The sequence below is a fragment of the Mytilus edulis genome, chromosome 3 (genome assembly GCF_963676685.1).
Source record: "Mytilus edulis chromosome 3, xbMytEdul2.2, whole genome shotgun sequence".
Classification (NCBI taxonomy): Eukaryota; Metazoa; Mollusca; class Bivalvia; order Mytilida; family Mytilidae; genus Mytilus; species Mytilus edulis.
Genome location: NC_092346.1, coordinates 22,188,182 through 22,214,034, shown reverse-complemented (window position 1 = coordinate 22,214,034; position 25,853 = coordinate 22,188,182). Strand labels below are relative to the sequence as shown.

At 33.3% G+C, this 25,853-nt stretch overlaps 1 protein-coding gene across 2 annotated transcripts in view; it reads right to left on the bottom strand.

Moving 5' to 3' along the window:
* Positions 1–25,853, bottom strand: part of LOC139514209 (protein TALPID3-like) — a 178,458-nt gene that overhangs the window by 137,661 nt on the left and 14,944 nt on the right. For both annotated transcript variants that reach the window (XM_071303034.1, XM_071303035.1), the window contains exons 5-7: positions 24,160–24,310; positions 8,725–8,913; positions 4,721–5,051 (exon numbers count right to left, since the gene is read on the bottom strand). In XM_071303034.1, the coding sequence (XP_071159135.1) occupies positions 4,721–5,051; positions 8,725–8,913; positions 24,160–24,310 (671 nt within the window). The remainder of the gene's footprint in view (positions 1–4,720; positions 5,052–8,724; positions 8,914–24,159; positions 24,311–25,853) is intronic.

The following is a 25,853-nucleotide window of genomic DNA, read 5'->3' as shown; positions in this document are numbered from 1 at the left end:
ATCTTCTGACATCAGACTCGGACTTCTCTTGAACTGAATTTTAATGTGCGTATTGTTATGCGTTTACTTTTCTTCATTGGCTAGAGGTATAGGGGGAGGGTTGAGATCTCACAAACATGTTTAACCCCACTAATGTTGCGCCTGTCCCAATGAGGAGTTTTGTACTATTTTTAATTTTAGTTTCTTGGAGTTTAGTATGGCGTTCATACTTTGCTCCCTATGCCTCTACATCAACCCCTACCACCACGCCCACGTGTTCTAGTAGATTTTGGTGGCATGACTGTATTGTTTCCGAGAAATCTCCGTTTTAATCAGAAATAGAAGGAATGGAACTATATTGATATGAAACACGATATTGACGGTATTGCTGATAACGTAGTAAGAACGCGGTATGAACGTAGTATAATCGTGGTAAGACGTGCTATAATCGTAGTAAGATCGTGTTGCAATCGGATAACTCGTGGTATGGTCGTAGTGAGAGCGTGAAGAGTGTAGAAAGATCTTTATAAGCGTAGTGAGGTCGCAGAAAAAACGCGGTGAGAACGTGGTTTAATCGTAGCGGGATCGTTGTAGAAGCGTAATTAGGACGTAGTAGCATCGTGAAAGCAACGAAAATTAACATTTTCATGCCGTTCATACCGCGACCTCACCACGATCTAAATTTATTTCAGATCGCGGTGAGCGTGGTGCGATCGTGGTCTAGTGGGACTGGGGCTTAAAGTATTGAGAATGAGATAACCGAAAAAAAACATGTAAATTAGTTGTACTTTATCTTAAGAAAATAAGAAGTCATCTGATAATTTTTGTGTCAATAGAAAATAGGTAGAGATGTTGAAAAGCTAAGGAAAAAAAGGACAAAATAGTAAACATTGATACAGGTCTGAAACTGGATTTTAATTGAATATTTGACACATACACGTAATAGGTTTCTGACACAGAAGAATTGGTTACATGATGCCACATTTAAAATAATTTCTGTTTCCACTCCCACAGGTCTACCAGACCATGAAATCAGGTTGATTCTTTTTAACTGGATATCAAACATAATGTACATTAATTGTAGCATGGTCACGTGAATGGTTTGACTTGACCAGTCGATGCCACTTATCAATTGTTTGTGCTCAATTTGAGTGTATTTTATATCTAGATTAGTAATCCTTTTGCTTACAAGCACTTATCAAAAACAGAAACAAATTATTTTTGGGAATACATGTACTAGGAAAAATAATTTTAATTTTTTAGTGAAAAATACTTTTTTGAACAGGGGGCTTATTTTAGACCCGGGTGGGGGAGGGGAAACAAATATATTTTTAATTTAACCCCATAACCCTTACAATTCATCCCAACCTTCTACTTAATGGTATGAAAATTGTGGTATAATTTCAGAGTAATTGAAATACTTATACAAAACTTATTGTCCTGAAACAAGATAAATGTATGTTTTGGGCCCCTAATTCCTGAACCAATGGGACCATAACCCCCAAAATCAATCCCAACCTTCCTTTTGTGGTTATCAACATTGTGTTAAAATTTTATTGATTTCTATTTACTTATACTATCTAAAGTAATTATCCGGAAACCATCTGTCTTCGGACGAAGCTGACAACGACGATGCTGACAAAGACGACAACGATGTGATACCAATATATGACCTCAAAAAGCCTGTTATTCTTTTGGCAGCTAGCTAGGGGCTTTACCTTCTGTACCTGTACTTTTAAAATGAAGTTAAAAATTGTTTTTCACTAGCGTTCAGAAACACACCATTGTTAAGAAAAACACATAAACGTTTGACCAGGCCTCCCCAAAAATGACCGTCAGAAGGCTCTTGGAATGGTTGATGCCGGAATGAGTGTTGCTGACGTCGTGGCTCAATTTAATGTGCATAAGTCAACAGTCTAGAGACAAACAAACAGATATGAACAAATTGCAACTGCACAGGATAGGTCGATATGTCGTAGACCAAAAAAAACTATTGTCAAGGAAGGAGCCCTACCTTTGCTTTACGTCAAAACCTGACATTTTTTTTCCGGCCACAAGAGTGGTGCATTGGCTAAGGGCAGCTGCTGGTGTGTCTGCCAATCCTTCATTGATGCACTTATGGCATGGCTGAGAAATTCATTTTGAATAACACTATACTCATTTTGGCATTTTTTACCCTCCCGCACTCCAAACAAAGTAAATCCTAATGAATGTGAGTGATAAACATTCATGTTGCTTCTGACATGTCATAATTCCATTTTTTTATTATTAAAATTATATGTTGTTATGATTTTGCAATAAAATAACATTTCTTATTTTTGTTGCTAAACTTTTTTGGCTCAGTATATTTGAAAGTTCTGATTAAAGTTGTTATATCATTAAGACAAGGTTGTTGATAATAAATAGTTTTTGTTTACATTAGTTTTTTAGTGCAGACCAATTGAAGAATGTTCTTAAAATTGAACACTTGAACACTTTAATATAGAAATAGGAAGATGTAATATGATTGCAAATGAGACAACTCTAGCCTGAATTCAACAAAGAAAGATAGTCAGTAAGATAAATTCGTTACATAGTGTGCTAGTGACCTAATATGATATATACGGGATCAGTAAATTCCATATGGGTTCAGGCTTCACTCTCCCTCCATATGAAATTTACTGACCCTGTATATATCATATTAGGTCACTCACACACTATGTAACTTATAATATTCAACTCAACCATGTACACTGTATCTTGAACATAGAGTGTATCCAACCTCGATAAGAAGTTTCAAGCTGATTTGTATCAAGTTGGTAGGGAGAAAGAGAAAAAACTGTGTTATGGGTCTTGTACAGGGTATTACCTTAGTAGTTTATTTGATCCTTAGGTATTAACAGATTAATATATTATTTCTCTAAAGATTTTGTAGCATGTTTTATATACTTTTTTTAAACCAATTTCACCTGTTATAAAAGTGTGAGAGATCTGTATGACATGTGACATACCTATATGACACGGAAACCAGGCGTAAAACTCATACTATATCCGGGCGGCATTGCAGTGATTACAAAATGAATGTCCAGGCGTCAACCAGGCGTAAACGTAGCATAACTGAGGCGGAAACCAGGCGTAAAATTAGGCGTGATATTTAAATGAGTACACCTGATCAACAAAAAAACAGGCGTAATATGCAAATGAGTATGCCTGGTAAATAAATAAACCAGGCCAATATCCTTACATAATACTACACTTATTTTAGATCAGTGTATTACCCTAGCTGTGTACTTTTGTATATTTGATACAAACTTCTGTACTGTTGTTTTTATTTCTCATTATTTGACAAAAAACTTAAAACCAATGAAGAAGCTAATATATAAATAAATACATTTTAGACAGTAAGTTTGAGTTTAGATAAGAATTATGACAATTAATTTTTCTTGAAATAAAAGTATCAATTTTTAACTAATTTTTTTGAAAATTATTGTCTTTTGAACTAAAATATAAATGATAACACTGCAATTTAACTTAAAGTAAAAGATTTTAATGTTATTATCCAAGGATAAAGATTTTGGGAATTTAAAATTTCTGATAGAACATAAAACTTTATAACTTAGTTTACTCGCACAATTATTATTTACCATGTATACTACCTTCCTTTTATTACAATTTTCATAAATCAATTTGATTCCATAAATCCAATTTCAAATTCTTTCAAAAAGCACAAAACAAGATTATTATCCTTGAATATATGAAGCTGCAATAAGTCCAACTCTTTCAAACTAAAACCAAAGAGCCAAGTTTTGAAATAAAATCACATGATCCTTCAAACAAAGCATTATGGGTATTTTTATTTACGCCCCACCAACAGTTTTACGCCTATAAAAAAAATTTACACCTTGCTTATTTCAATTTACGCCAGGCTTACCACTTTTTTCTACACCTGATTTTAACTAATAAGGACTAAAAACTTATGTTTCCTGCTCCCTTTCGCCTGGATCTAGACACGTAACTTCCACTTTCGCCTGGTTTACGCCTTATTTCCAGGCTTGATACGCCTTATAATTTTGTATGGGCAAGGTTAAAGCCTATTTTTCAACTAGACATGATTTTGTCAAGTTTGATTTGAGAACTTCTAGTGGTTTTAGAAAAGATTTGTATTTTCATTGTTTAAAAGTCATATGAAACCGCAAATTAAAAAAAAAATGATGCATATGTTTTTTATAACTAAATGGATAGTTTTCATTATTAAACTTATGTACATCTACTTCTTTCTGAAGAAAATTCTTTAATTTGTCCACAATTAGAAGAAGTTTATGTTTTTTTAATTGCTTGCTTCAAGGAAGCAATTCACTAACATATTTTCCATATGCAAAGTGACCTTAGCATGACCCTCTCGTATAAATCCTGTGATCGCAATACACATGGATATGTCATTAAAATAAACTATTATCTGGTTCTACATGTTAATCACATGCTCAATATCCACATTTATTTGTTGATTGTTTACTATAAGGTGACAATTGGTAAACTACAGATTCAAAATACAACAAATAATGATAAATTCTTGCACAGAAGATATATATGATATATACATTCATTGGTTCAAGAATTGGATAAACATTATTTTTCACCAGTCACTCGTTTCATATGACTTTAAAGATAGACAGTAATTTGGTATGACGTTTTCTCCTATGTCTTCCTTTTAGTCAATAATCTATAGAATGAATTCATTACATGATTATTTTAAATGTCTTACTTGTGTGGTTGTTTTTATTCTGTGTCTTTATTCTTGATGTGTTAAATGCAACTGGCTTTGGGGCTTTACTTCTGGGGTTTGGTGTGTCAAAGGGTGATTCACATGGATCATCTGTCATCCCTTTGCTGAGATTTGATCTTGATAGGCTTGTTGTTTTTGGTCGTCTAGCTGGGCTGGTACTCTTTGGTCTACTTGAACTCTTGTCAGAATCTTTTTTTGGCTTAAAACTTGAGATGCCTTGTTGTCTGTATATGACAGGTGTGTGCAAAGGTGTCTCTGGAGGTGATCCTCCTCTATTAGGTACACTTTTGGTCATCATCAATAACTTTGCCTGAAATCAAAGTAAGAAAAGTTCTCGCTTACATTTTTGTTTCAGTTTTATAAAACAAGAGACTGTATCACTCACCCAGAAATAACTTCAGTTTTATTTTATGAATGTGTTTATATCTTTTTGATGATATTAACGATTTGCTATTTTCTACAGTTTCTATCTATTCACTAAAATATTAAAAACTAAACATGCTAACATTGGTATGATGTTGTAATTTATAGGAGTCCACTGATGGATTATTTTTGGAGATCTTTATATGACTGATCCATTTTTCTGCTTACACTTTCTGATTATTGCTTGATGATGATGATGATGATGATGATGATGATGATGCATGGCTGTTTAATGTCCAGCTCCAAATTAATATGCATATTCAGGATGAAAACATGTTAATGCAATATGATAAGTTACCCTGCTTAGTACTACAACCAACACATTGAACTGGATTGCTTGTTGTGAAAATGATATTGGGATTTAATGTATTAAATTGGAGTTTATACATTTTGTTTATGCCCTTATCATCTTTTACCCTGTTCCATCATCTATACTACTAAAGGAAGAAACAAGAATTAAGTGAGCTGCAACTCCTCTGAAACAAAGTTGGAAATATTTGAGATATGACATGCAAATGAAGTGTTATGTACTTCCAAAATTTGTCTATGAAACAATCTTTTTTCAACAGAAAATGCAAATTTGTGAAAAAAATTCACAATTCAGAGACCGTCATACATGGATGTTTTATACACTTTCATGCATGCTCAGTTGAGATTCTGCTTGTGGCATATATAATACTCAAATAACCAATTTCATTATTATACAGGGATTAATAATACTAAATTCAATCTTTTTCACATGAATTTTCAAGACGGGTTCACACAGAAAGATTCTAATAGCAGAGACAACTATGCATCTTATCATCAGCACAACTTTATCAGATGACGATAGGAATACTAACAATACATGCTAAAACTAAGGTGTTATTAAGTGACAGATCCACAATGTCACATGTGTTTTCTAGTGAGATACAAATGTTTTTGCTTTATCTTTTGTCTAAAGAGATAAGTTAAGAAACAATATAATTTGAAATATTTTCACAAATATAATATGCCTAACACTTGTAATGTATGTGGCAGTAACTTTCATGCAGCAGGGTTATGTTCACACATTTGATTAGTGTTCTCTAATTCTTCATCAATTTATCCCTTTCTGCACCCATTGTATACAAAAATTTAATCAACCTGTGGTTCGTTTGATCTCAGTTCTACATTGCTTAAAATTCGATTATGACATCAAATTTTCTTGTTTTCCTTTGAATTTCCTATTGTGACGGCATGAAAAAAGGCGACCATGTCTGATGACTTTACATAGAAAGAACACATCTTTTTGCAGATCAGTCGCAAAGGAGGAATAAGTTTGCCTGCGTACTGTTTGAAAATCATTAAAGAAACAAATTCCACCATCAAATCTAGTTATCCACTCTCAACAGTTACATTTTAAATATTTAAAACGCTCAGCCTTGCATTTTAAATTTAAAAATTTAACTGTTTTGAGTGGATAAATATCATATCACACTCGATGCAGTGGTAGAATCTATATTTACACAAACGGTAACAATTTTACAGGAATTGGCGATAGGCCTGACATTTGGTAAATGTATCTTTTGAAAAGGCAGAGGGGTGTATTTTTTACTTTGAAGGGAGAAGAGCAGGGGTAAGGGCACTGAGGGCGGGGCACCCTTTTATTTAGTGACAGGAACACTGCTCACTCAAAGGACCTCAAGAAATAGAAATATTGATTCCTAGGATATGTAAGGAAAGTTGAGAGTTTTTCATTAAGGTAGAGAAATTTGTGACATTTTCAATGGATAAATGGGATCAATAGTGCCACTTTGTTGGTAAAGGGGGACATTCAAAAATCAACTGTCAGCAAACAAAAAACCAGTTCATAGGGCCTCAAAGAATGGGCTCCACAAACAGAGGAGAAATCAATCCATTATATAGTTTAGGGCTGCTCAGCAACCCTCAAACTGGCCTGTGGTCCCAAAAAAATTTATGTAAATATCAATTCCCTATTCAGGAAAATAAATTAAAAATCAATATTTCAGGAAAGGTTTCCGAAACTGATTTAGGCAACTACAATGTAGCATTTTAAAATCCAGATAGGAATGCTGTCTACACATTTTCTTAACAACGATTTAATCATGTCAACATGTTGTAAACAATTTTTGAGCAGGATTCAATTGATTAAAATGTTTTGGGAGTATTTGATCTCGTAAAAGCAGATCCACCTACAGGTTGATAAAAAATATGCCTTTTGTCGAAATGGGTGTCAAAGCAGACCTCCGCAGAGAGCAAATTCAAATTTTGATATGACATTGATGAATAAATTTTAATGGTTGCCTATCTCATGAAGGCAGATAGCCCAGCAAAGCCAGTTTATATATGATGAAAACTTGTTTTGTAAAAGTAATTATTTTATATTTTGCTCTATTTCCTCAAAAGACAAAAGTTTGAGCATATTTAAAAATAATGTGGATGATAGACCATTCATGGAATAAGATGCCATCATTATGGAACTGTTTCAAAAGTCATTAAGATGATCCAAATAAAATTGAGATACAATGGTTCTTTGCTTTGATTTCCTATTTCTTAGGGTGACACCTTTTTAAGTAAAACTATGGCAAATTAAACAGCAAGCTAAATTCACATAAGTATCTAATCAATTAAGTATATAAGCTTTTGTAATTGCTTTTCTGAATTTGACATTTGGCCAGTTCAATTTGAAATCCATTTGAATCAAGTTAAATTGATAAAGATGACCTGTTGGTCAATGGATGATTTTTTCAGTGGTTTATGTTAGCTGATAAATATATTTTCGTAATAGCCTAGGTCTAGGTTACCATAGTTGAGATGATAGTACATCATGTACAATGATATTCATGTGTCAACTTCCCTTCTTACATCAGTGTACAGGTGAAACTTAATATACATTTTCCGTTTTTACAGGAAAATAATGTTATTTCGTCTTCGATTTTAGGCATAAAAAATTCCCAATTGGGTTAAAAATTCCTAATTTGATGTTCAAGGGACCTATTTGGAAACATCTGGAATCATCCCTGAATAAGGTAGACAAATTTTGATTCTTAAAACAGATATCTTTGCAATGCATTTCAAAATCATCCCACTTAAATCAGAATTATGGCAGTATACAGTAGAACAAAAAGTTTTATTTTTTAAGAGATTAGTGTTTGGGTGAAGATCAAGTCCCAAACTTTTTGATACACTATCTAAAGCAGTTTGCTGGATAGGTAGAAATAACTAGCAAGGTGAAATGAAGACCATGGTTGCCAATGGATACCATGGTATTAAACTGTTGAACATGATTATTTTCAAACTTTTGCCATGAATACTGTATTTTGGTCAAAAAGATGCTTCTGCTTCTGTCCCAATTTCATAAAATTCCATGTTTGTTTGACAAAGTTATTGATGTCCAATAAACAATGAACTACAGTCTGAACCTAAATGTTGATGCTGCCAAATGCTGCTGGAATCTATGATGCTACGACTTGCTTTTGCAAAATAAATTTCAAGAACTTAACAAAGGCACAAAATAAATTCATATTAAATTTGTACAATTTCAGTACGGACCCTGAGTAGACAATTGCTAAATATACCTGTAATTCAGCTTGATGTTCTTGTAATTTTTCTAAATGTTGAATTCTTTGTTCTGTTAGTGATGTCACTTGCCTCTCAAGTTCTTTCACTCTGTCATCTTCTACACTTGTATTTACTGTCTTACCATTCTGTATTTCAGAAATTTTTGCTAACATATCTTTCATTCGATTTTCAAGTTCTTGCTGTGCCTGTTTATATACCAATACAATATATTAATAATTACAATTCTATTCATCTTACATGGCAATAAATATTAAACATTGTCTTCAACAGTAACAACTATAACTCGGTCTATAGTACTGGGGATTCATTTATTTTCGTGGGTACCAATTTTCCAGGATTGAGCAAAACTTGCATATTCTTGGAAATTTAAATTGGTGGTTTTTGCAGAGTTTGCTTACATTCCTTTAGGAAATTTGTACTTTTCGTTGCACATTTAAATTTGTGGTTCCCTTGTTACCACTAAATCCATGAAAGTTGGTATGCAAAAAATGTTAATGAATCCACAGTATGTAAATTATTTTTCTAAAATATAAAAAGAGTGCACACACTGAAATGCCTTGCCTTCTTTACTAATCATTGATATTATGTTGATAGTCCTAAATAAAAAGCTTTATTACAACTGTCACATAAACTTAACATTAACTAAGAAAACTAAACATTGACCAATGAACTATGTTAATTAGGTCAAGGTCAGATGAAATATGTCAGGCAGACATGTACAGCTAAAAAATTTTCCAACCAAACAAATATGGTTGACCTACTACTTATAGTTTAAGAAAAACAGACCAAAACACACAAAAAACTTAACACTGAGCAATGAACTGTGAAAATTAGGTCAATGTCAAATAAAACCTGCACAACGGACATCTAGATCATAAAATATTTCCATACACTAAGTATAGTTGACTTATTGCATATAGTATTAGAAAAAAAAGACCAATTATCAAAAACTTAACTTTGACCTCTGAACCATGAAAATGAGGTCAACATCAGATGACACCTGCCAGCTAGACATGTACACCTTACAATTATATTCAATAAACCAAATATAGTAGACCAATTGCATACAGTATAAAAACTAGTGGCTCTAAAGAAATGAGGTTGAGGTCAAGTGAAAACTGTCTGACAGGCACGAGGACCTTGTAAGGTATGTACACACCAAATGTATTTATCCTATATTATAGAGAGAATTTAACATTACAAAAAATCTTAACTTTTTTTCAAGTTGTCACTGAACAATGAAAAGGAGGTCAAGGACATTGGACATGTGACTGATAGAAACTTTGTAGCATCTTTATACAAAGTATGAAGCATCCAGGTCTTCCACCTTCTAAATATAAAGCTTTTAAGAAATTGTCTAATGCTGTAGTTGCTGCCGTAGCCGCCAGATCAATATCACTATGTTGAGCTTTCCGCAACAAAAGTCGCAGGCTGGACAAAAATGTTGATAATATATTAATGAAACATGTTTTAATAAACTGCTTTGCTGGGCGCAGCTGGATACACCTGCAGAGGTCCAACCCTGAACAGTTGGAGCAAAAATGGACACAATATTCAAGCTTGGAAATGACAGGCCAGGTGAGCTAAAAACAGCAAAATTTCCTTAAAATTACCAATTCAGGGGCAGCAACCCAACAACTGGTTGCCCAATTCATCTGAAAAATTCAGGACAGATAGAATTTGACCTGATAAACAATTTGACCATTTGTCAGATTTGCTCTGAATGCTTTGGTTTTTTGAGTTATAAGCCAAAAACTGCATTTTACCCATATGTTCTATTTTTAGCCATGGTGGCCATCTTGGCCAGGTGAGCTAAAAATCAAAAGGGAGCTCATGTCTATAGAATTAAACAATACACCAAAGTTTTTTGCAAGTTGGTGACATTTTTTTTTAGTTATTGTCCGAAAACTGGTAAATTCCTCCTTTTTTAATGAATATAACTCCAAAACTCAACCAGATGCTCCGCAGGGCACAGCTTTATACGACTGCAGAGGTTGAACCCTGAACGGTTGGGGCAAGTATGGACACAACATTCAAGCTGGATTCAGCTCTAAATTTGGATTGTGATTAAATAGTTGACACAGCATAGGTTTTGGACACAGAATGAATGTGGTCTAATGAACTTAAAATATTTTTTTTTGTCTTTGAGCAATCACTATGCTGTTGAATACTAATCCTCTCAAAAAAATGTTTGAAGAAATTTTCTTTTTATTTATGAAATCTGAAATGAGAAAAATTTACCCCCCCCCCCCCCTCCCACCATTTTTTTTCACATAACCCTTTCCCTTTTTTCAAAACTGATCTCAATTCAAATTTCTAATGGAGTTTGCAACAATAACTACTCATTTAAATACATCATAAAATATTAAAATGTAACAAAAAGTGCTTGTTATCACTGAATGGTAAAGATTGTTTTAATTTATCAGTTGGTAGTAAAAGTGAATATACATTGTGTATTGTATAAAACAATGATTTAAGTTGATTCAACTACTATTCTGGACAAAGAAAGATAACTCCAATCAATTGAAAATTTCTTGCTATTGCACAATATTGTGCAATTAGATATTTCTTGCTATTGCGCAATACTGTGCAATTGAAAATATTTGCTATTGTACAATACTGTGCAATTGAAGATTTCTTGCTATTGTGCAATACTGTGCAATTGAAAATTTCTTGATATTGCACAATACTGTGCAATTGAAGATTTCTTGCTATTGCTGAATACTGTGCAATTGAAAATTTCTTGCTATTGCACAATACTTAATATAATAATTTTGGATCCTGATTTGAACCAACTTGAAAACTGGGCCCATGTACATGATTAAATTCAGCATATCAAAAAAGCCAAAGAATTCAATTTTTATTAAAATCAAACTTAGTTTAATTTTGGACCCTTTGGTATTTAATGTAGACCAATTTGAAAACGGGACTAAAAATTAAGAATCTACATACACAGTTAGATTTGGCATATCAAAGAACCCCAATTATTCAATGTTTGATGAAATCAAACAAAGTTTAATTTTGGACCCAGATTTGGACCAACTTGAAAACTGGGCCAATAATCAAAAATCTAAGTACATTTTTAGATTCAGCATATCAAAGAACCCCAAGGATTCAATTTTTGTTAAAATCAAACTAAGTTTAATTTTGGACCCCCCTTTGGACCTTAATGTAGACCAATTGGAAAACGGGACCAAAAATTAAGAATCTACATACACAGTTAGATCCGGCATATCAAAGAACCCCAATTACTCAATTTTTGATGAAATCAGACAAAGTTCAATTTTGGACCCTTTGGGCCCCTTATTCCTAAAAAACTGTTGGGACCAAAACTCCCAAAATCAAACCCAACCTTCCTTTTATGGTCATAAACCTTGTGTTTAAATTTCAAAGATTTCTATTTACTTATACTAAAGTTATGGTGCGAAAACCAAGAATAATGCTTACTTGGGTCCCTTTTTGGCCCCTAATTCCTAAACTGTTCAGACCTCAACTCCCAAAATCAATCCCAACCTTCCTTTTGTGGTCATAAACCTTGTGTTTAAATTTCATTGATTTCTATTTTCTTATACTTAAGTTATTGTGCGAAAACCAAGAATAATGCTTATTTGGGCCCTTTTTTGGCCCCTAATTCCTTAACTGTTTGAACTAAAACTCCCAAAATCAATCCCAACCTTCCTTTTGTGGTCATAAACCTTGTGTCAAAATTTCATAGATTTCTATTTACTTTAACTAAAGTTATAGTGGGAAAACAAGGAAAATGCTTATTTGGGCCCTTTTTGGCCCCTAATTCCTAAAATTTTGGGACCAAAACTCCCAAAATCAATCCCAACCTTAGTTTCGTGGTCATAAACCTTGTGTTAAAATTTCATTGATTTCTATTCACTTTTACTAAAGTTAGAGTGCGAAAACTAAAAGTATTCGGACGACGCAGGACGACGACGACGCCAACTTGATAGCAATATATGACAAAAAATTAAAATTTTTGCGGTCGAAAAAAAACAGTAAATCCAAAATTTATTAAAAAAAAATGTGAAAGGGAGCTCACATCAACAGATATAAACAATTCACCAAAGTTTCATGCATATGGGTTTAAGCGTTTTGATTTAATGTCCAACATGTTGATGACGGACAGACGGTCAACTATATATCATAATAGGTCCTGTAAACTGCCGTATAAAAACTACAGGTTGCCTTTTTGTAAATAAAGACAATGCAATTTCCCATGGTACTCCTTTTAGGACTCAAACTACCACTTTTACTATGAAGTTTTGATAAAAACTATATGATTTAATCCTTGAATGGAAAGCTCATATGCGCTACTTTTTTTCAAAGGTCAAACCATAGGCCAGGGCTGTGTGGCATATTTTCAAAATTTTAACATGCACTGGAATTCTGCGAGTTAAAACTTTTACTTAAATTCTGTACCCCTATCTAAACTTTATGTCTTTTACAGATTTCAATGTGTAAATTTACTGGTAACATTCCAAAGATTTGTCTCTACGAGATGAAACATAGTGATCACAGCTGGGAACCAGTTTGTAAACTAAATAAAATACCTATAAATATTAAACATCTCCCCAAAAGTGGTGTGGTTTGTGAAACAGCTGTTTTTACAAAGTGCAACCTCAAAGAGGTTAATAATTACAAGCATGTGGTATACTCTAAATACCATGTATCAGGTTAGGCCAGGGTTTTTTAATTTGTTGGTTTACGGATTTTCCACATGAAAAAGTCAGGTTGGTCGGTCGGAAAAAAATTTTGGACATAATATGAGTTTCTGACACAAAACAAATGTCAAGATCTTACTAATCTATTGCGCAATATTGTGCAATTTAAGATTTCTTCTTCACTTGGAATTAGAGAAATTTGGAGAAAAAAAATTTGAAAACTACTACCACCATCACCCCCCCCCCCCCTTGTTTTGCAATTAGTCCAAAACCTGACATTCCTTTATACACAATTTACAAATAGTGTTAGGGAGGTATATCTGAACATACCCAACAATGTATGTTAAATGTTTTGGATTTATCTCCCTTACACTGCTTTTACATTAAATTGTCTTAAATGTCCATTGACCAGAAAAACCTTGTTTTTCCCCTTTTTTGCCCCTATTTCCAAAACATGTTGAGCCATAAACCAAAAGTCAATACTTACCATCCCTTAGTAGTATGGAAACTTGTGGTATATTTCAGAGAGATTCATGAACTTTATAAACACAAGTTATTGTTTGAAAACTACAAAAATGCTTATTTTGGACCCCTCTTTGGCCCCTCATTCCTAAACTTTTGGAACCATAATCCGCAAAATCAATCCCAACCTTCCTTTAGTGGTATTGAACCTTCTGGTAAAAATCTATAGAGATGCATTCTCTAAAACTAAAGTTATTGTCCGGACACTAAATGTGTCTTCAGACAACGACGCAGACGCAGACGAAGACGACCACGACGACGACACAGACTATATGATAGCATTATACTTATAGGACTAGTACTGCAGTCATATAAAAATATATTTCACTTTTTGTGCAATATGTTTGGTTTGCTATCTGATCATCATTTCTTATATATTTGTTCAATGAAATATTATTGCTCAGCTGCCATAAACATCACATGACATCTTCTAATAATTTCTGTGAAACTAGAGGCTCTTAAGAGCCTGTGTCGCTCACCTTGGTCTATGTGCATATTAAACAAAGGAAACAGATGGATTCATGACAAAATTGTGTTTTGGTGATGGTGATGTGTTTGTAGATCATACTTTACTGATCATTCTTGCTTACAATTTTCTCTATCTGTAATGAACTTGGCCCTTTAGTTCCAGAGGAAAATATTTTGTAACAAGAATGTGTCCAAAGTACACGGATGCCCCACTGGCACTATATGTAGAAGGGGAAATAATTGGCCACTTCCAGTTTGTTGGAAGTCATGTTTCGTCTCCAGTAATCAGTTTATGTATCTATATGACAAAATATATTGATTCTGGGTACTTTGAGATGAAAAAATTGCAAAAAAGGCTACTTCCGGTTTTCTCAAGGTCACTTCCGGTAGTCATTTTTCAAGGTCATTTGTCACCTAATCTTTTGTACAAGGTCAAATGCCTTTATAATGAACTTAGTTGAAGTCATAATCAAATAACCTCATATCAAGACATTTGAGGGGCAACAACTCCTATAAGATGCCATTAAATTGTATAAGACTAAATGTAGCATATCTTCATTACAATAAAGCTGACATTTTGCACTTTTTTTTAGTATGTATCTTTCAAAGTGTCGGAGAAAATGTAAGAACAAGCAAAAGTCACAATTGAGAACTTGACCTTGACCTTTGACCTTGATCTCATTTTCTAAGTTAGGACCTAAGAGACTCAAATAAAAACATTCCAGGGTTATACGGTTAACTGTTTATGAGTTAAATGAACATACCGACAAATTTATTTTGTAAAGGTAGATAACTCCTATAAAATTTCATCGAATCGCTTCGATCTAAATTAGCCAAAAATTCCTGAGGATGTAACGAACAATTTGTAAAAAGAATTTTGTCGCTATCTTTTTTTGTTACGAAGGAGATGCACACAGAGGGTAAACAGTGAAAAGGGAGATAACTTTTACATAGAAAATGGATCGGCTTAGCAGGGTGAAATTTAAAAGCGCATAAACTATACGATACCATATGGGAAATATCTAAGCGACATATTGCGAAACAAACATTTTGCGCAAGAACAAAATTTGGCGGAAGAAAAAAATAATAATAATCAGAACAAATACAATAAGTCTTTCCACAGAAAAGTGGAAAGACTTAATAATCAGAAGAAATACAATAAGTCTTTCCACAGAAAAGTGGAAAGACTTAATTATATGTGTATAAATATTTTGAACAAGAGTGCACACGCTGAAATGTCTCGCCTTCTTAACTAATCATTGATATTATGTTGATAGACCTCAATATAAAGCTTTATTACAACTGTCACATAAACTCAACATTAACCAAAGAAAACGAAACATTGATCAATGAACCATAAAATGAGGTCAAGGTCAGATGAACCATGCCAGGCAGACATGTACAGCTAAAAATTCTTCAATACAACAAATATGGTTGACTTATTGCTTATAAATTAAGAAAAACAGACCAAAACACAAACACTTAACACTTAGCAATGGACCGTGAAAATGAGGTCAAGGTCAAATAAAACCTGTGTAACAGACAAATAAATCATAAAATATTTCCATACATCAAATATAGTTGACTAATGCATAAAGTATTAGAAAAATAGACCAAAACTCACAAACTTAACTTTGACCACTGAACCATGAAAATGAGATCAAGGTCAGATGACACCTGTCAGCTAGACATGTACACCTTACAATCATTCCATACACCAAATATAGTAGACCTATTACATATAGTATAAGAAAAACAGACCAAAAAACAAAAACTTAACTATAACCACTGAACCATGAAAATGAGGTCAAGGTCAGATGACACCTGCCAGTTGGACATGTACACCTTACAGTCCTTCCATACACCCAATATACTAAACCTATTGCTTATAGTATCTGAGATATGGACTTGACCGCCAAAACTTAACCTTATTCACTGATCCATGAAATGAGATCGAGGTCAAGTGAAAACTGTCTGACGGGCATGAGGACCTTGCAAGGTACGCACATACCAAATATAGTTATCCAATTACTTATAATAAGAGAGAATTTAACATAACAAAAAATCTTAACTTTTTTTTCAAGTACCGGTAGTCACTGAGCCATGAAAATGAGGTCAAGGACATTGGACATGTGACTGACGGAAAGTTCATAACATGAGGCATCTATATACAAAGTATGAAGCATCCAGGTCTTCTACCTTCTAAAATATAAAGCTTTTAAGAAGTTAGCTAACGCCGCCGCCACCGTAGCCACTGTAGCCGCCGCTGGATCACTATCCCTATGTCGAGCTTTCTGCAACAAAAGTTGCAGGCTCGACAATTATACAATTAATCACCAAGTTTTCTTTATATTATTAAACAGTCTACCCTTTAAATTGCAAATCTGTCTCCAAATTTGCAGATTTAGGCAAATAACTAGACCAATTTTTACTGTGATTGTTCAATCCAAGATGGCGGTATACCATGTATCTACCTTAAGGGCAATAACTCAATTATACAATTAATCACCAAGTTTTCTTTATATTATTAAACAGTCTAACCTTTAAATTGCAAATCTGTCTCCAAATTTTCAGATTTAGGCAAATAACTAGACCGATTTTTACTGTGATTGTTCAATCCAACATGGCGGTATACCATGTATCTACCTTAAGGGCAATAACTCCTTAAGGGGTCAACTGACCATTTTGGTCATGAGATTTATTTGTAGATCTTACTTTGCTGAACATTATTGCTGTTTACAGTTTATCTCTATCTATAATCATTTTCAAGATAATAAGCACAAGAGTGCACACGCTGAAATGTCTCGCCTTCTATACTAATCATTGATATTATGTTGATAGTCCGCAGTATAAAGATAAGCTTTATTACAACTGTCACATAAACTTAACATTAACCAAGATAACTAAACAAAGACCAATGAACCTTGAAAAAGAGGTCAAGGTCAGATGAACCATGCCAGGCAGACAGGTACAGCTAACAATGCTTCTATACAACATATATAGTTGACACATTACTTATAGTTTAAGAAAAATAGACCAAAACACAAAAACTTAACACTGTGCAATGAACCGTGAAAATGAGGTCACGGTTAAATAAAACCTGATCGACTAACATAAAGATCATAAAATATTTCCATACACCAAATATAGTTGACCTATGGCATATAGCATTAGATAAAAAGACCAAAACTCAAAAACTTAACTTTGACCACTGAACCATGAAAATGAGGTCAAGGTCACATGACATCTGCCCGCTAGACATGTACACATACAATCATTCCATACAACAAATATAGTAGACCTATTGCATATGGTATGAGAAAAACAGACCAAAACACAAAAATTTAACTATAACCACTGAACCATGAAAATGAGGTCAAGGTCAGATGACACCTGTCAGTTGGACATGGACACCTTACAGTCCTTCCATACACCCAATATACTAGCCCTATTGCTTATAGTATCTGAGATATGGACTTGACCACCAAAACTTAACCTTGTTCATTGATCCATGAAATGAGGTCGAGGTCAAGTGAAAACTGTCTGACAGACACGAGGACCTTGCAAGGTACGCACATATCAAATATAGTTATCCTATTACTTATAATAAGAGAGAATTCAACATTACAAAAAATTTGAACTTTTTTTTCAAGTGGTCACTGAACCATGAAAATGAGGTCAAGGACATTGGACATGTGACTGACGGAAACTTCGTAACATGAAGCATCTATATACAAAGTATGAAGCATCCAGGTCTTCCACCTTCTAAAATATAAAGCTTTTAAGAAGTGAGCTAACACCGCCGCCGTAGCCGCCGTAGCCGCCGCCCCCGGATCACTATCCCTATGTCGAGCTTTCTGCAACAAAAATTGCAGGCTCGACAAAAAACGGACAAAATTTCCTTTAAATTACCAATTCAGGGGCAGCAACCCAAAAACCCATTTTCCGATTCATTTGAAAATTTCAGGGCAGATAGATCTTGACTTAATAAACAATTTTACCCCACGTCAGATTTGCTCTAAATGCTTTGATTTCAGAGTTATAAGCCAAAATATACATTTTATCCTTATGTTCTATTTATAGCAATGGTGGCCATCTTGGTTGGTTTGGCGGGTCACCGGACAATTTTTAAACTAGATACCCCAATGATGATTGTGGCCAAGTTTGGTTAAATTTGGCCCAGTAGTTTCAGAGGAGAAGATTTTTGTAAAAGTTAATGACGACAGCGACGACAACAACAACAGATGTTGGACCCCAAGTGATGAGAAAAGCTCACTTGGCCCTGTAGGCCAGGTGAGCTAGAAAGGGGGTTTGTGTCCATGGACAAAGAATTAAACTCATCATTTCATAAACATAGCCCTTAATTAATTTCAGGAAACTTGGTTGTTAATGATCATCAAACACGAAAACTGATAAAGAAAAAAAGAAAAAACATCGTTCTTAAATGAGTTGAGCAGCACCTGCATACGGGGTATATATCTCCCAATTGATACGATATTCCCATGCTTGCATTTCCTACCATGATTTTCTTGATAGAGGGTTACTGCTCACAAGGAAGCTATTAAACCAAGAGTTCCAAATGGTGAAGTTGAAATCATCCCTTCGTAAATTTTACGGACGCCATCACGAGTTGGTTGACCGTTATGGAATAACCGTTTCACAAATGATATCGGATATGTTCCTTACGTCGTAACTACAATCCCCTTCCCTTTCATGAATGTGACCTACCGAATTATACTATTTACCGGATTTGTAATCACATAAGCAACACGACGGGTGCCACATGTGGAGCAGGATCTACTTACCCTTCCGGAGCACCTGAGATCACCCCTAGTTTTTGGTGGGGTTCGTGTTGTTTATTCTTTAGTTTTCTATGTTGTGTCATGTGTACTATTGTTTTTCTGTTTGTCTTTTTCATTTTTAGCCATGGCGTTGTCAGTTTGTTTTAGATTTATGAGTTTGACTGTCCCTTTGGTATCTTTCGTCCCTCTTTTTTTTTAATACACATGTCTAAAACATTAAGAGACTCATCCACTGGAAAAACGAGGATATCGGGTTCATCAATTGTCATGAATACTTGTTTTTTATATCCAAATAGACAATTTGTTTTTATTATCAATGACACAAGTCTGAAGAAAATTCAAAAGGATTTGTTTCAAATAAGTTCTTCAACTTAACGTGGTTGGACAAGTTCATTCTCCATTTTTTTATATCTTATGGAATGATGACAAATACAGGAAACGAACCTAATGTGTAATGGGTTTTAAACACAGGTTTCATTCTGCAAAATTATTTGCAGAAAGTGTTATCAATTCAGTTAGCATTTCATAAAAAAAGGATATTTTATTTATTTTTTAAAGATAATGTTTTTGTTAGGGTCCGCAGGAATGAAAAAGCATGAAAAGTCAATTTTATTTTTATTCTTCAAATTGGCAAATTGGTAAAATCGGGTCGGCGGATCAGTAAACCAACAAATCATGGCCTTATGAGCCAGATGAATTTTTACACCTAATAATTTAAAAGTTAAAAACAATCTTCAACTATCAACCTAGTCATACATTGCTCTGACGTCAAAACTGACATAACTATGATTATTAAATCATCACTTCCTTGACAATTAAATACACATCCAGTTATTTCAGAATGTTCTGTAATTATGATCATTAATGAGGTTCCAAAAATTTCATTGTACCCTGAACCCATGAATCCATGTGAAGTTAATTAACAGATATTTTACGATTTTAGGATATTGTGCTATTTGAAGTCCGTTTGTCTGAGTTCCTGTCAGTATAATACTTCCATGATCCAATTAACATACACAAACCACTTGTTATATTTTGAGGTTGATTTCTCTGGTGTTTGATACTTTGAAGTTACAACTGGAATCTCACCAGTAGGCACATTAATCTTTTCTTATCAAAATAATCACTGTGAGGAAATACAGATTATGATACCAGATCTTATAACCAGATGCTCCACAGGGTGCAGCTTTATATGACTGCAGTGGTGGAACCCTGAACAATTGGGGCAAGTATGGACACAACATTCAAGCTTGATACAGTTCTGATTTGGATTGTGATTAAGTAGTTGACACATCATAGGCTTCTGACACAGAATGAATGTTGGTCTAATGAACTTTTATTTTTTCTTATTTTTTTTTTGCATGAACCCCCTGAGGGGTTCATGCTTATATATTGGCGAGTTTTGGATGTGTCTATGGGCCACTCGATATCTCTCGGCCGGAAGTCAGAATAAAATTCTCGGAACGTCTCGAAAGTTTTCTGTCATTTATACAGGTCTCAAGAGGTTGTTATCTACGTCTGTGATATGGTCCCTTGATGGCCCTTGACGACGCAATTATATTTGTTTTTAAAACGACCACTGTACATGTATCTGGGTCAGTTATATATAACGTGGTATTGTCTGTTGTCTCGATAACATGTAAACTAATTATGTTTGAAGATTTAACCACGGGATACTGTGTATTTCATCTTAGACTTACGGGAGAGAACATTCTGGTTAAAATATTAATATTAGATCGGAAAACAGAAAGATAATATTCTTATCAAAAGTATTTAATTCAAGAGGAATCAAAGAAATATATACAAAATATATACTGTATTTATGTTTCCGAAGAAACTAACAATAATTGAAATCAGAATATTTTCAGAGTTGCAATTAAGAAATAAGTATTTTATAGGACAAAATACTCTGCTTTGGTATTTTCAAATATTCATTTGTAAAGGAAACATAAAAATTAAATCTAAATAAATTCTTCGCCATCATACAAAAAAAATGTTTATAAACAATAATCATTATATTTCTACGTTAATTATTTCATACCATTTTAGTGTTTAGGTTTGATGAGTAATTATTATTTATTTTTGTGTATTGTAATATATCCATCAAACGGAAAGTAAGATTTTGAATTTTAAACGGTCGTGAATAAAAATACTTGAGTGTTTTCAATTCATAAAGCATGATTTTAAACTCACAACAACCGTAAAAATAATTTACAATAATCACAACAAAATTTAATTACAACCATAATGTTGATTATTTCATACTGTTTTAGCATGGAAAAGCTGCGGATTGTCTTCCCAAGGAATAGATTCCGTAACTTTGTAATTTTTTTAGTCTTTTAACTTTTTTCATTCGAGGGTCACTGAAGCTTTTTTTGTGGACTTAACTCGTGTCTGGCGTACATCATTTTAATTCTGGTATCTTTTTATATCTACATACCTTTTAATATAATTTGGTTATTTTAAAAGTGTGTACAGGTATTAATAAACTTTTGAATTAAGAAATTTTTCGGCAAAACTAAGTTTCCCTGTAGAATGTTTGAATTGATTTAAGTAAAATCAGGAAATCCTTAAAATTTAAGACGTTTTATGAGACCAAAATAAGTCTCTTCATAAGAGGTCCCAATCAATTGCATGTCACAGGTTTCACCACATACGTATACAACATCTACCATGAGTAAAGACAACTTCAAATACGAGTTAAGAATATAAAGGCATTCATGAAGGAAACAAAATATAAAGATATGATAGATAAAATAAATGCATCCAGAATTCCAGATTATAAAGCAAACTGAGTGCAAAAAATTTACATTGCGATAGGTTTGTGCAATTTGCATTCGTCATCCGGTAAGTAGAAATTGGGATTTGCCAAAGGGTTATAATCGGAAAAAATATGTACATTACCAAATAATAAATATGATAGTCGAGCTTTAAAATAACTATTCAAATAGAAGCTGTAAATATATACTTTCAACTGGTTTCTTCTATTCACGGTCAATTATTTCAATTTAAAAGCAAACACAATTTCAGCAACAATCTTTTGGTGACCCGGCAGTCAGCAGTCTGAGGTTCATGTATTGCTTTTCTTTTTTAAAGAAAGCAACTTGTTTTATTGAGCAAAACACTTTGCTGTTGAATATTAATCCTGTCAAAAAAAAATATTTGTAGAAAAATTCTTTTTAATTTCTCAAATCTGAAATGAGAAAAATTTTACACCCCATCCCCCATCCCCCTCCCACATTTTTTTTAACCTCCCCTGTTTCCTTATTATTTCTTTATATCTCAATTCAAATTTCTACTGGAGTTTGCAACAATAACCACTCATTTAAATACATCATAAAATATTAAAATATAAAATGACATACAGTCATGGTTAAAATTAATATAAATAAACAGTAACTTCTAAAAATAAATTTACAGCTACACATCTCAAGACAATCATCATTTCTTAAAACATAATTTTCAAGCAGTGTAAGGGAGGTAATCAAGTAATCAAACATATATATAACAGTGTTCTTTAAATTTAAATTGGATTACCTCCACCTTCACTGCTTTTTAATTTTCTAAATTGAACATTAACCAGAAAAACCTGTTTTCCCCCTTTTTTGTCCCTAGTTGTTTGATGATTTGAACCTTAACCCTAAAAATGCTAATTTTGGGCCCCTTTTGGACCCTAATTCCAAAACGGTAGGGACCATCATCCCCAAAATCAATCCCAACCTTCATTTTGAGGTATTGAACCTTTTTGTAAAATTTCATAGAGATCCATTCACTTAAATTAAAGTTATTGTCCAGATACCAAATGTGTCTTCTGAAGACGATGCAGAAGACGACGCAGACAACATCATACCGTTATATGAACGCAAAAATTGTTTGCACTCATATAAGAATTAATTACACAACAATTGAGTGTATTATCTGAAGGTAAGTGTCCTCTCACTGTATGATTGACATACCCAATCTGTGTTTTAAGCCATATATATGCATGGTCTTTGTATAATCATAGGTCATTAATGATCATCAACATTAATTAATTAAAATAAAATTGTACAGTCGGCATTTGCCTATTTTATTTGAAGAAATGTTCAACCCAATTTGCAATGTTAACCGTAGTTGAATGAAGAAAGCATAATTGACAGGAAGTCCAAAACCATAATTAACTTGTTAAAAAACATTGTTTTACTTATTTTCCATAAAACAATAGCAAATTCAGACAAAATTTGTCTTTGACTGCTCTCACTCAGTTATGATACGAAAATAACAAAAACGACCGCCATTAGTGAGCATATTCATTTCTTCTACATTCTGTATATAATCCTCCAAAGAAGGAGCACACCTGAATAAAGAAAGATGACTCAATTTTACTTTTTCCTATCATTAGGTCATTAAAAGTCAAAATCGCCATTATTGAACTTGACCTTCATTTAGTTATTAGTAACAACATATTAAAATTTTAAAAGCTTTGGTTGAACGGTTCATGAGTTAATGCACGGACAACATTTGATTGCCGCCCGCCCGCCTGACCGCCGTACATCCCCAATTCAATAACTGACATTTTTGTCACAAAAATCCGGTTAAATATGATGTGAAGTGCAGGTTGAGTGCATAAGAAATTTAAATTGAACATAGTTTAAATTTTGGTAGAAGAAATAAAGACTCTAGCTGGCTCTAAATTGGCTCCAAAATTCAAAACTGGCAACAAAATATAGGAGCTGGCGATTTTTCTGGTTCAAACTTTTTGGGAGCCAGAGCAGCCCCTGTTAATGGACCAAGTAACTTATTTCTAAACACTAGCACATTTAAAAATTTGAAGAGTTGAGGATTCAATTTGATATGCATTTCTAATTTTGAACAAGTTACATTTGGGAAAATAAAACTGAATACTCAAATTAAGTACTTTTAAGCAAACTGTGTAACCTGACAGCAAATACATGCTCTCAATTTGAAAAAAAGATATATATATAGTTACTTGAAGAAAAGGTGCTGTAGCAGCCATTGCCACACTTGCTGCTACTGAAGCCGTCATTTGATCTGTCTTGTTTGTCTCTGATGAATCTGTACCCTTAGGTTTTACAAATTTTGGTTGGATTACTCTTTTCACAGGTCCAGAGTTTTCATGTCTACAAAATATGAATAAAAAGAACAATAGATCATTAGGCCAGGGTTTTTTAATTTGTTGGTTTACATATTTTCCCCATGAAAAAGTCAGGTCGGTCAGTCGGAAAATAAAAGAAAAAAATAATCTCTCATGACAGAAAAATATGCAAAATAAATATATTTCACGTTTCGCTATGTTTGGTTTTCTTTTTGATCATCATTTCTTATATATTAGTTCATTGAAATATTATTGCTCAGCTGCCATAAACATTGTATGACATCGTCTAAAAAATGTCTGTGAAAAAAGGGGGTTTGTGTCCACGGACAAAGACGAGATTATATTGTCATTTCTCAAACATAGTCCTTAGTAAATTTCAGGAAACTTGGTGGTTAATGATCTTCAAACACGAAAACTGATAAAGAAAAAAAAGAAAAAACGTTGTACTAAAGTAAGTTTCAACACACGTGTCAAAAACGTAATAGATTCGTCCACTGAAAAAACGAGGATATCAGGTTAATCAGTAGTCATGAATTCCTGTTTTTTTATATCCAAATAGACAACTTTTTTCTATTATAAATGACACAAGTCTGAAGAAAATTCCAAAGGATTTGTTTTAATTAAGTTCTTCAAGTTAACGTCTTCCACAGTTGGACAAGTCCATTCTCCATTTTTTTTCTATCTTACTGAAAGATGACAAATACGGGAAACGAACTTAAGGTAGCAATACACAGTTAGGAAAAAAACTTAAAATTGACACTCATAATTTTTAAACACCCTTTTCCCCTTCCTTTCATGAGGCTTAATATTAAATATTAAAACAGTGTTAGAGACTATATTCATCAGGGTCTTGCATGATCAGTCATATATGAAATAGGGGACAATATTCCAATAAATAGCAGATATAGATTAGGCTGAAACCATATATGGTGGTGCACGATCCCACAATAAAAATTTAATACAAAAGGAACACATGGTTTTGAATTACATTTCAACATCTACTGAGTTGTAGATAATTGGTCTATTAGAAACATTACTCTCTCTTTTGAAACCTATTTCCTTTATACACCTTCTAACACCTGCAGACTGTGTGGTAGCACATTTCCCATTTCTGGTTTTTTGCAAGTCAAATAATTAAAAAAGTAAGTAATGATGAGACGGTCCACACTTGTCAAAGAGACAGAATATTTTATTTAGGTTGGGAAATTTGAAACAATTTCAAAGGCATCAGAGGATGTGCAACTATGCAATGTACATCAGATCCAGCAACTAAAGACATTTTACTATTTTTAGATCCCAAGTCAGTTTTGACTTCTCAGTATCCACACAATTAAAAATTATCATTTTCTTAGAATACTGCATATGTAGAAATTATTGGGATGTTTTTATTGTTGCGAAAAATGTGACAAAGTTATATATAATCACAAAAATTAAAACTCGCAATTTGAAATTTTTTATATGAATCAAACAGGGTTTTTATGCATGATTATCACAAAAATCAAAATTGCAATTTAGACCAAAATGTCAAAATGGCAATAATAAATGCATGCAATGCATTCAGACTATGG